Consider the following 12,571-nt stretch of genomic DNA (forward strand, 5'->3'; position numbering starts at 1 on the left):
TGGCAACTCCCAATGCTAAAGTAAACTCTAGAGTCCATAGGTCCTTATCTGCAGAGATAAAAATAACAGATCAGAGCCGTGGGCTTCTGCTGATTCCAGAATAAAGTGCATGTGGACAAAACACCATCAGTAAGAGGAAAGTAAATACAGAACACGTGCATTCAAATCAGTAAAGGAGCTGTTCTGACCCTCAAAAACCCACTCAAGCAGCAACTCAAGAATAAAAACGAATTGGACTTCAGCCAAGACACATCTGTAAGCTTTTAAAAAATAGTTGTTTTCCAACAGCTGCGTGTCAAATCATAGTTTGAATGAACTTTTGTACTAGACAAACACTAAAATCCAGGCTCAGCATTTAGCAGAGGAAGCCCAGTAACTGCAGGAGTCCACAGGTCAGTTAGGGCCACCAGGGGCTGCTCTAAGCCTGCAGCAGGAAAAGAAGGTCCAGCAGCAGCTGGCAGAAGGCCCTCTGCCCAGACCTGCTGCCATCCCGCTGCTGTGGTGCAGGCCAGGCGAGCTCCGTGCCCATCAGTGGTATCCAGTGCTGAGGGATGTTGTTGCTTGCTTTGTCTGTTGAGAATTCTTCAAGCCACAGTGCACCTGTCTGGAGGTGTTTTAATAGGTTCTTTGTCAGCTTTCATCTTGTCCTGCCTGAGTAAGAGCACTGCGATACCAAGCTGACAAACAGTAGCTTCCAGTCATAATTCTTTCCAAGCTCTGAATCACAGCGTTCTCTAAAACGCCATTTTCTCATTTTGCTCTGAAAATAACACACAAACTACAAAATAGGAAAGCACAGAAAGCTATCCATGTTGGAGTTTGCCGAGTTAAATTATTATTATTTGAACTCAGAGGCAGAAATGCTGCTTCTACTCAGCAATTTTCACCCACTCGCACCCTTAAGGTGTATTTCTGCCCAAGAAAGGAAGAGTGGCTCTGGTTCACATCGCACGCTGTCTTTCTGACAACAGGGAGGACCTGGGCCCATATCTAAGACATTGCACAGCTCCACACAATTATCCTGAGAACACTGAATGACACTTCTGCCTCCCACCCTTCTAGCTGGTGTGTGCCACGTTATGTTTACGTGAACAGAGGAATTTGAAAATGAAGTTACACAGATTATATTGAAACATGCCAAAGATCTTTTGTTTTGGAACCCCAGCAGCCAACACAAAGAGTTTCTGATCTTAAGATATTTCAGTGAAGTACTAGGCTTTATCTTTAAACACTGATGATTCTAGACACGTGTTCATTAGCTTACTTAAATACATATATGAAAATGGAACAAAAGCAATTTGCACCCGTCACTTCTATAAATCGTCGGGAAATTAAGTCAGTAAGGAATAGAAATCCAACAGTGATGCCTGGCATTACTGAAACTCTCATGGTTACATCTACAGTTAGTGTGTTAAAACAATGCACTTTCCCTACCAAAACGCTGTGGTGGGAGGAGAAAAGCGGTGTTTTACCAGCACATTTACTGCACATAGGAACAGAAGAAACTAAGGAGAAATAAAGAGAAATCTTCAGTCTTATGAAGTACCACAAACATATTCATTGAGCCACTTAACTTCTTTGGTTACCAAAGGACAACAGCAAGTAGCTGCCATCATCAAAGTAACCGCCTTGGTTCTAAGGGGCAAATGACTAGGCTTTTACAAGTAATTTCACAGCTTCTATTAGCAGAAATGCATAGACTTCTTTGAGTATGAGCCCCATCAAGAACAAACCCAAACAATTACCATTTGCTTCAGCAGCTCCTGTGACGAGCCTGGCAGGGTCTTAGTCATAGATTCTTCAAGTTTAATACAGTATGGTGAAATGCTTATCTACTTAGTCACACTGCTCTGAGTGTGAGATTGCAAAATTAATTTTTGTACTAACTGCCTGGGTACCAGGCAAGATTTCCTGATTTTAACAGTGAAAATTATAATGCAGTAGCTGATGTAGGTTTTTGAAGGATATACAAGCATGAAAGGTTTTGGATTATTATCCGTGAAAACAACCTGACTTTATATTAACACCTTGCTGCAGAGAATGGTGAAGTTGGAGGTCAGCATACACAACTTCATGTACTCCGGTTAATATCTCTTACCTCCTTCAGCAAACAGGCTCGTACTACAATGTGGATCCTAAGTCCACATTAAGTAACTGGAGGAGGAGAAGTAGCAGTTCATCCTCAGTCTAAAGCAACCATACACAGACCAGAAAAAAAAACCCAAAGCAAGCAAGTAACCAAACAACAACAAAAACAAACAAAAAACCAAACCACTTTCCAAGGTCCTGACAGCCTGACACTAACAGAGCAGATTTCAGATCCTACATTAACTAAGCTTAAAACAAAGGTTTTTGAAAGTGACTGACTTCTTGCATGCAAATTGTTTTCTCAGACCTATCTTGCATTAGTGTCCAAGTACAGCAAGCTCAAGAGTAGAACCTCCATATTCATCAATGATTCAAAAATTAAGCACTCACAGTGAACAAGGGTCTTCTTCAGTAAGGTCTGATAAGTAGACATTTGCAAAGTGGATGAACAACATCCCTATGGCTTGCTTTGAAGTATCTAAAAACCTGCATAGAGTAAAAAACAGCTATTAGGACACACAGAACTGTTTACAACACAGTAGGACATGGCAAATTTATACTACAATTCTACCCCAATTATTCATTTTCCATAAAGTAAGAACACTAGAAAGGTAATATGCCAAGGTAATTAACTTACTTAGCAATGTTCCACTTTAAGTTCAACCCTTTGGTATATTCTTCCTCAAACCTTGCTCACAATAAATCAAATCATACCAACTTGAGGCCTTGCCACTGTAAATTTGAAGACTACAGAGCTCCTCCTGGTATCATACGCATTATCCACAAGCTAATCTTCAATAAACCTAGCTCAGTCTTTAATAACTTTCTGTAAACAATGAGTATTCCAGGCTCACAAGACATTTCAGTTCCTTTGCGGTTTTGTTTTTTTGGCTTGTTTATGGGAGGGACAGAGGGAAAATCGTAATCACATGCTTGTTGGTGGACAATTTAATACTAATTCCTTTATCTAGTGCATTTTGCAAAGATGCTTTCATGGGTACTTTTCACCTGAAAGCATGAAGAAGCCTCAATGAATTTCAGCTGAAGCACAGCAGCTCACTGCAAAAGGAGCAATAACCTTGAAACCACTATCTCCACAGCAGAAGACAAAGATGGAAAGAAAATAGTTTAGTATTTATTGGGAAAATATTAAAAAACACTTAGGTACAGATTCAATATTGATTTTGATCCCTTATCATTCTTTTATAATCTGTTTATTAATATTATTTTTATTACAACTTCCCATTATTATTTTTTAAATATAGGAATCACGTCACAAGTATTATAGGGCAGCACTGTGTTCTTTATACAATCAACACTCAGTTTGCCTGTTGTTTCTATGTCTTAAAAATAAAACAACAACCAAATAGATCCAAACACTATTTTATTCCCAAATTTGTCTGCCCTCTCTGCCAATTTGATATTAAAACTTTATTCTTCCCAATTCATTGTGCAACACTGACAGCACAATGTTGGTGATGAGGCAGGAAGCCAGCACGTTACTTATCTAATCACTACAGCATATTCTAAATGTCAATACTCAAGTCCCAGAACGAGATTCTTGGCTTAAAAATTGAAAGCTGTCAGACTGAATTTCAGGCTGAGGTAGGCTGCACACAAAGAACTGGTATTTACTTTTTCCATAAAATAAATGTCAGGATTAATTATGAAAAGCAGCATTCTGATCAGTTGAATTTAAGCCACTGGAAACAAGCCCCAAACAAACACCACTATAGTCTTCAACACCTGCAACAACAGCATAACGTTTATATAAGTCTCAACTTAAAAAAAGCACGGGTTATGCTGGCAGCACTACAAGAAAACTATATTTTAACAGTAATAAAAACGTATTTTTAAACCATATATTCTTTTATAATTTCATAAGCCATATCTTTCACCATAATGTTTTCTATCTCACAAAAAAACATGATACAGAATATGAAGCTTTGTTGAAGCTAAGAGCTTGTGCAAGTTTGTAGATGTTAAGATGTATCTTCATTGCAGTCTTCCAGTACTTGAAGGGAACTTTTAAGCAGGAGGGGGGAATTGACTTTTTACAATCTGACAGTGATAGAACAAGGGGGAATGGCTTTAAACCAAAGGAGGGCAGATTTCAGTGAGACATGAGGAGGAAATTCTTTACTCAGACCGCTGGCACTGCTGCCCAGAGCTGTGGGTGCCCATCCCTGGAGGTGCCCCAGGCCATGGAGGGGCCCTGGGCAGCCTGAGCTGGGGGGCAGCCATCCCACGGAGGGCTGGGGTGCAACGATCTGTAAGGTCTCTTCCAAACTAAGCCATTCCATGATTCTAGGGCAGTTCCAGATTCTATCTTCAGGAGAAGGTGCAACTTAAAGCTATATGTCTAAATGTATCTTTGTGGAGATATCCGGACGCGTACCTGGAAGGGAAATACCCCCAAAAATTATAACAATTTATTGACCAAAGTATTTTGGTAATTGTTTTGTTCATCACATTCTTGTCATCACCTTTTTTTTTTTTAATTATCATATGCAAATAATTATTCTCTCAATATGTAAAACACACAAGAGGCCACACTGAAGGAATATACCATGCAGCAACATACCATATCCTCCAAGGACGTCTTTCATGCTTTGGTTCTCTGAATCGTTTTACTACAAAAGAAGGAAAACAATCGGAGATAATCAGCAACTCCATCCATGAGAAATACTGAGAAGTAAAAGCAAATCTCCTTGCAGAAGCATTATACTCTTCAATAAACTAGGTCTTATCCAATGGCATTTCACTTTATCAATCCCTAAAGACAGATTTTAAAAGAAACCTCATCCCTCCTATTACCTACCGACCGATGGCCTGGCTGCCAGCATACTCCACACGAAAACATCACCTATTGCCTGATGACCATTGCTGCAGCTGTAGCCTTTATGACCACGCAAGCAGAGAATTTATTTTCTCATAGTAAAGCAGGCTCAGAATATCAGAAAAAGCAGTTTCTTTCACTCACTGGAGACCAAAAGTCAAATAGGAAAGTCTTGCTTGCAATGTAGGGGGGGCAAGCCATAACATCAGAAAGAAATCAAAAGGATGAGTAACAAGACAAACATTATCTAACAAAGCTTATTTATTTTATGAACGACAAATTAGACATTTGCGTGCAAACTGCATTCTTAAAGGGAATTTGGATGGATTTTAAAATCAGATATTGCCTTCACAAGAAGGTTTGTTAGCCTACAAAAAAAAAAAAAAAAAGCTACCACCAAAAAAAAACAGTATTAAAATAGACGTCCACTACACAAAGGTAAAAAAACACAGATAAATGTGACTATTTCAATCTTGATGCTGCCCAGAAGACAAGCTGCTGTGTGCCCACGAGCCCAGGGGAGCAGAAGGCCAAAGCCAGATGGAGAACATGAACTATGAGCTCAGAAGGACCAGGGTGACACCCGTCTCTGAGGACCCCTCTGGGATGCACCATCACATCCCAGTGCGACGCGGCATTGGATGCAGGAGGGGAATATTCTGTGATTGCACAGGACTTGCAGGGGAGGAACCAAAGATGGGGAGAAGGAGGTCAAAGTGACTGGCAGAACAAGTTGGGGAAAATAGAGAGATAAGGGATAAAAGCAGCCAGTCGTACATAAACAGCAGCTAGTCCAAAGCCCTGCACTGGCTCCTGTGCACAGCTTGTCCAAACTTATCAAACTCCACTTCTAACTCTCCTTCTGGGTGAGAAAACCACTTTTTCCCCACTGGGCGGGAGCTGGGGCAGGGGACCACTGCAGCCTCTGCCGCCCCATCAGTGCACCCTAACCCTAACCCCATCCCAGTGCCTCCCACAGGCCGGCTGCTGCTCCAGCTCACTCATCTGGCACATGCCAGTGGCACAACAAAGGTACCAGGCAATGGAAACCTTTCCATGAAGGATGGGTCCACTTCCCTCTACTGCTCAAAGCACAGACCCTTTCCACACCACCAGAGGTTCAATATTGCCTACCAGTGCCTTTAACACCAACCCTGAACAATAACTATTCATCCTATTATTTCAGAAGTTGTCTCCTAAAAAAATGTGGCCATTGGAAACTAAAAAGTGACAAGAGGAAAAGACTGCACACTTACACCAAAGAACAAGTTGTAACAGCAACACTCACCCTGGGTCTCAGCAAGCAGCATACCATAAATACACAGCTTCTGCTACACCACGAGCAACGCTCAGCTGAATTAACGAGTTCACAGCTTGCAGCAAGTCCTCCCTGGTCACACCGTGGATTATTTTAATTACATTCACTTTTTCAAAATGGGGCAGTGCACAGCACGCACAGCTGGGGGCCGACTCCTGGAGGCCGGGGGAGCAGCCCTCACCTGCTCCAAACAGCCAGGCACTGGGTGCTCAGCCCCAGCAGCGCCGGGCACACACTGCAGCTCACAGCGCTGCTGAGAGCTCAGCAGATGAAGAGTAATTGGCTAGGAGCATTCCGAATTTCACGCTCAATTATAAATGAAGAAAGAAGCACCGGTAGTTTATACATTTGATGCCAGAATTTTTCAGGAAAGGAAATAAAAGCAGTTCTGCCAACGAGCATGGGAGCTGCCAGATGGGCAGATAACAGACAAGAGCACGGAAGGCAGAGCATTAGTAATGCAAACTCAAGCTCGTTAGTTGTCTCCCTGTTTCATGAAGTTGCTAGCAATAATACAGGACAGATTTCACTTATTTTAAACTCTACTTTGGAAGGCTGTCAGAACCCCTGCTCTGCTCGTCACTACCAATGGTTTTTCCACAGCAGTGGGAACTGTGTCTGTTACGAATAAACACCACTAATTCCTGAAAATCCTGTGAAGAGAAACAACGCGCTCCACCACAGAAGGGCGGCTACTGCTGAGTTGTGTCACTTGTGGTTATCTCTTGTTTGAACCTCTCTCCTTTACACACTAAAGCAAAGCTTTTAAGAGACTGTAGCTGAAGTTTCACTCGAGCCCCCCATTACCTCCTTGGCAGCAGCAGAGAAGGAATAAGAAATTACAGATTTCTCCAGATCAACCTTGCAAGAAACGTCATGCCTAAGAGAACGAGCTGAATTGATGCCTTACAAAAGGGCAGCAAGTCTGTAAGCTACATGCCACTGATTGCTAAAAGCTTCCGTGACATTTAAGAGCTCAGTATCTCCCTCCGTTCAGAGTTTTTTTTAAAAAAAGAATATTGTTTTTTACTAGTTTGTTTTAAAGGGAGGCAATAAATGCATGACTTTGTTAGCACAAAAGACTGAAAGCGGGAGTGCTTTTGCCATGCTGCTCATTCCTCCAGACAAAACAGAGCAGCACTGCACTCCCAGTAATTCACTTTTCACCCCATTGTCATTCCTCCTTTTCTCCCTGTGCCTCATCACCTGTGAATGCGATGCCCAAACGTCCGCACCTTGAGAGCCTACTGCTCATTTCCCTGCAGAGGAACCCCACCTCCCTCCTGTTCATGCTTTGCTTGCCTGCCTGGGCTCTGCCACTGGTTTTCAGCTGGGAAACAGGACACACCAGGAGCAGTCACTTTTTCACTACAAAAAACATGTATCAGTGAATCAGTACTGTTAGCTAAGTTTTGGAATAGACCAGTTTAGTTCTCTCCAGGACACACAACCAAATGCATTACCTGAAGGTGGTAGGTTTTTCCTTGCTAACACGTGTGTATTTCAAGCTGAAGGACTGCTCCCCAGGCAGGAGGCACGTGACGGGCAGCCCATACCAGCAGCGAGCCTGCTCCATGCATCCTGCTGGCACAAGCAGCACCGACAGGGCTGCCAGTGTGGGGAACCAATGTCAGAGCACAGCTCCCAGCCCAGACACCATGCCAACAGCCACTGTAAGCAAGGCTTTTTTTTTTTCCTCCTCCTTTTTCCTTCTCTTTCTCCTACTGTTTTTAAGGCAAAACTTACCTTTCAGACATCCAGCCCAACCTGGCAAAGATTCAGACACAAGCTCCCACTCTCAGTTACTGGCCTGTTTGCTGGACAGCACTCTAGAGGTCAAAACCTGTGTGCAAACTGTTCTATGCAAACAAGAGGACTCAACCCCTTGACTCCTGGAAAGCACACCAAGGGTGCAGCAATGATAAAAACAAAACATTGCAAGCAAAGGTTAAGTAGAACAAATGGCTTGGGAATCAATCCACATTACTGTGTGTTGAGCACTGATTTATGATGCACAGCACCATTTTTACCTGCAACACTCTTGGATTGCTCAATAACAGATGAAGCTTTCCTGACATCACTAGTACGACAACAGGTATCAATGTACTTTAAGTCATTCACACCAGTTGTTTAAAGTCAGCTGCTGGGAACCCGCAGTACTGCTGAAGCATGGCAACAAACTCACCCAGAGAACTAATCAGTCAGGCCTGCAGCTGGAACAATCTTAAAAACAGAAGCCAACTCCCAAATGTACCTTTAAACAAATCCAAAAAGCACGTGAAGCTGTTCCTCTTTGTAGAAAACGATGAACATGGCAAAGGGAGGCCAATGGTGGATTTACACTGTCTGTTTAAAGTCAATTGAAATTCGAAGTAGCTTTGCTAATCAGATTTATTCTTATGCTGATGAAACAATATAAGCACTGCACTGCAAAAGCAAAATTCATTTCACATAACACCAACCAAAAAAAAATAAATGCAAAAAGATGCACAACCAACTTTCACATACTCTCTTCACAAAAACAAAAATAATGAACAGAAAGTTGATGGCCAATTGCCATGTAGGCTTCTTCAATACAGTGTCTCTGCCAACTAGGTCTTTATTCAGTGAAGATGAAAACAGCAATAATTTCCAAGTGCAGGAGCATCACTCTTAGTGACACAGCTTCGTACCTCTTAACGCTTGTGCAGTTTCGTAAAAGCTTCACAACACTAAAACCTAACGCCCTCACTATAAAACATATTGCCATAAGAAAGCTCAAGCTTTTAACATCAGATGAAGTAATTTTTAGGTTCAATCTTAAAGCTGTCTAGACTACTTCATTTTCTAGCATTACAATTACCTCCAAAAGAAAGCATTCAAAAGCTATGCAGATTAACTAAAATATGATGGCAGTCACACCACCACCTCAAGACAAGAAAGGTATGCTGAAATTATATTTTATAGTTGACACTGTCCAGCGTAAGTAAGAAATTAAGAACAATAATTCTAAAATAAATAAAAATTTCAGAGAGCAACATCTTAAAAAATGATTGGAGACAGAAGACATATGCCATAAGTTGTGAATAGCTGTTTGTAATTTTAAAATCATTATCAGCCCATGGAAAAATCTGTACTTTTGACAGTGGAAGAAAATGACAGGAACAACAACAAAAAGCAAGCAAAAGCTGCCCCGGTGAGCGCTCGAGGTGATGTGCTGGCTGCCTGCTTTGGAGCTGCCAAAGACTGATAGGACAAACCCTATAATGCAGTGCTTGGCCAGACTTTGGGCATTCAGCCTCAAGACAGCATTCTACCAGTTATCAGTTCTCTAAAACTAATTACATTTGAAACCCTTAAAAACGTAGGAACTCTTCTCTCTCCCTGGTTCACCTCCCAACTCCAGGTCGTAGCTACTTACACTGTCTTCCTTCACTTGATGTAAGCGTGTTGTGGTAGAGAAAAGGGAAGTTATAATAATTACAATAAATATCATAATAAATATATGATATAAATAAATACATCTATGAATGCATGCAACAAGTGATGCTCAAGCAATTGGTCACCATCCCCTGATTGATGCCCAGCTAGCCCCTGAGCAGCGGAAGAGAGCAAGATGAACTCCCACCCCCTTCAAAACTCCTTCCATGTGATGTCACACGGTATGGAATAGCCCTTTGGCCAATGTCAGTCAGCTGTCCTAATTCTGTTCCCTCTCCACTCTTTGGGCCTTTCGCTGTGAATGCCCTTGGTTCTGTACAGCACTGCTTAGCAGCAACTATAAACACTGGTGTTATCAACATTGTTTTTCTCCTACAACCAAAACACAACATCAAACCCGACACTCTGAAGAAACCAATTCCGTCCCAGCTGAAACTAAGACAAAGTGGAACACAACACACACCCCCGAGGCACAGGACAGGCATCAGTTCCCAAAGAATAAGAATATAAATACAAACCGTGAGGCTACGCAACACATAACTCAGGACTGGTGGCAGGAACACAGGTCCTCAGCACCCTGAGCAGCAGTGGGTACAAGCTGAGTTACTCCCGATCGAAGCACCACCCCTCTTCCACCCACAAAGGCAGAGCTCTGCAAGCTCCAGGCTTAAGCTCAACCTGCCAGGAAGAGCTAAGGCTCTGCGTTCTGTGGGGTGCACTTTTGGCTACGTTCATGAAACTGCTGAGTGGGAGCGTGCTGTGAGAAGGCAAACATTTCCTGCCTGCAGGCGTGAAGAAGCAGACGTGATTCTCCATTTCATCAGCACCATCCACACAGATAAGACCTTGTCAGATACTTGCTTAAGTCTGCAAACTTCATTAACTGTGAAATTAATATCACTGCAGAGTGCAAAAATGCACGGTGCATTTGTGCAAATCAGCTCCTTGCAAATTCAATTATAAAACATTAGTCAAGAACATAAATTCATTATGCAGATTACAGTTAAACAACAGGTTAGCTAACAGTTCAGAAGTTAGTTCTGATTAAACACAGCTTTCAGTTTCTGGATAATTTATCACTTTAATAATTTGCAAATGTCAACTAAATTGCACCTTTTTTTCTAAACATTTCATGATGTGAACGACATGTGTAATTATGCTCAGAACAATCTTATTATCTGGAGCATAATTATATCCATAGAATCATAGAATGGTTTAGGTTGGAAGGGACCCTTAAGATCACCCAGTCCCAACCCCTCTGCTATAGACAGGGACAGCTCCCTCTAGACCAGGTTGCTCACAGCCCTATCCAGCCTGGCCTTGAATACTTCCAGGGAGGGGGCACCCACAACCTTGTTGGGTAACCTGTTCCAGTGTCTCACCACCCTCACAGTAAAGAATTTCTCCCTAACATCTCATCTAAATCTATCCTCTTCCAGTTTAAAACCATTTCCCATTTTCCTATTGCTGCGTGCCCTTATAAAAATTCCCTCCCCAGCTTTCCTGTAGGCCCCCTCCACATGCTGGAAGGTCGCTATGAGGTCTGCTTGGAGAAGAGCCCCACCTCTCTCAGCCTATCGCCCTAGGGGAGGTGCTCCATCCTCTAATCATCTTCGTGGCCCTCCTCTGGACCTGCTCCAACAGCTCCATGTCTTTCTTGTGTTGTGGGCTGCAGAACTGGACACAATACTCCAGGTGGGGGTCTCATGAGAGCAGAGCAGAGGGGCAGAATCATCTCCCTTGCCCTGCTGGTAACATTTCTCTTGATGCAACCCAGGATACGGTTGGCCTTCTGGGCTGCAAGTGCACATTGTTGGCTCATGCTGAGTCTTTCATCAACCAACATTCCCAAATCCTTCTCCTCAGGGCTGCTCTCAAGCCATTTTCCACCCAACCTGTATCTGTGCTTGGGATCGCCCTGACCCAGAAGCAGGACCTTGCACTTGGCCTTGTCAAACCTCATGAGATTGGCATGGGCCCACCTCTCCAGCCTGTCCAGGTCCCTCTGGATCCAGCAACTAGCTGAGTAATACAAACCATATAAGGTGTTCAGAGTTAATGCGATAAGTGGGCTCCATACAGCTGTTAATGAAAAGTGTAACTTGTGTGATACAGATGATTAAAAAAAAATTTGTCCTTTTTAAAAAAAAACACAAAACAAAACATTTTATTGAAACAGCACTTTCAGAAGGCTTGCTGCATTCAGACACACGGAAATATTCATGACCTGACATCATCAGGACATTAAGACATCCAATGAATTGATATTACAATCTATTCCCCACATGGAAATTTTTTTGCAGTACATCCGAGTAAAGTAAAATCCAAGGTAATGTAGCTTAAGCAGTGCTAAATATTATGAGAAGATTTCTCCTGTGTTCAGGAAATGCAGAGATGCATATTTAACTATGACACAAAGCAAGAGTGGTCTTCTGTCTCCAGAAGTCAGAAACAACTCCAAAATCATTACTCCAAAATTTCATTCAGGACTTTTTTCCTTCCTAAGGGAAATCACTTGAACAGCTCCCGACACTGTCATTACTTGTCTTTGCACACTGTGTTGCTTGTGAGCAACATTTATCCATTTCTTGCAGAGCTTGCAATGGACAGAACGATGTATTTTAAAGAATTCTACAATATTAGCATGGTAAAAGAAAGCAAGTAACTAACTTTGACCCACATGGCTGCCCTTTTTTTTCTTGCTGTGGCTCTTAAACCACCTCCCATTTTTGTTTGGAACACGAATGAGGATGCCACTGACAGGACCGACACTTTATTTAAAGAAGACAAGAAACAGCCACCCGGCACAGCAAGCAGCATCTTTCCTTTTGGAGAAAGAGAAACCTCCGATCATCTCAAGGCAGCTTTACTCGGCTGGGCGCAGCGCGGCCTCAGAGCGCCGTGGG

General features: G+C 42.5%; 1 protein-coding gene across 1 annotated transcript in view; it reads right to left on the bottom strand.

The window, feature by feature from the left end:
* Positions 1-12,571, bottom strand: part of LOC110405104 (musculoskeletal embryonic nuclear protein 1) — a 35,606-nt gene that overhangs the window by 19,181 nt on the left and 3,854 nt on the right. The window contains exons 2-3 of the mRNA XM_021410055.1: positions 4,673-4,721; positions 2,479-2,574 (exon numbers count right to left, since the gene is read on the bottom strand). Coding sequence (XP_021265730.1) covers positions 2,479-2,574; positions 4,673-4,721 — 145 coding nt within the window. The remainder of the gene's footprint in view (positions 1-2,478; positions 2,575-4,672; positions 4,722-12,571) is intronic.

The sequence above is a fragment of the Numida meleagris genome, chromosome 11, assembly GCF_002078875.1.
Source record: "Numida meleagris isolate 19003 breed g44 Domestic line chromosome 11, NumMel1.0, whole genome shotgun sequence".
NCBI classification, from domain to species: domain Eukaryota; kingdom Metazoa; phylum Chordata; class Aves; order Galliformes; family Numididae; genus Numida; species Numida meleagris.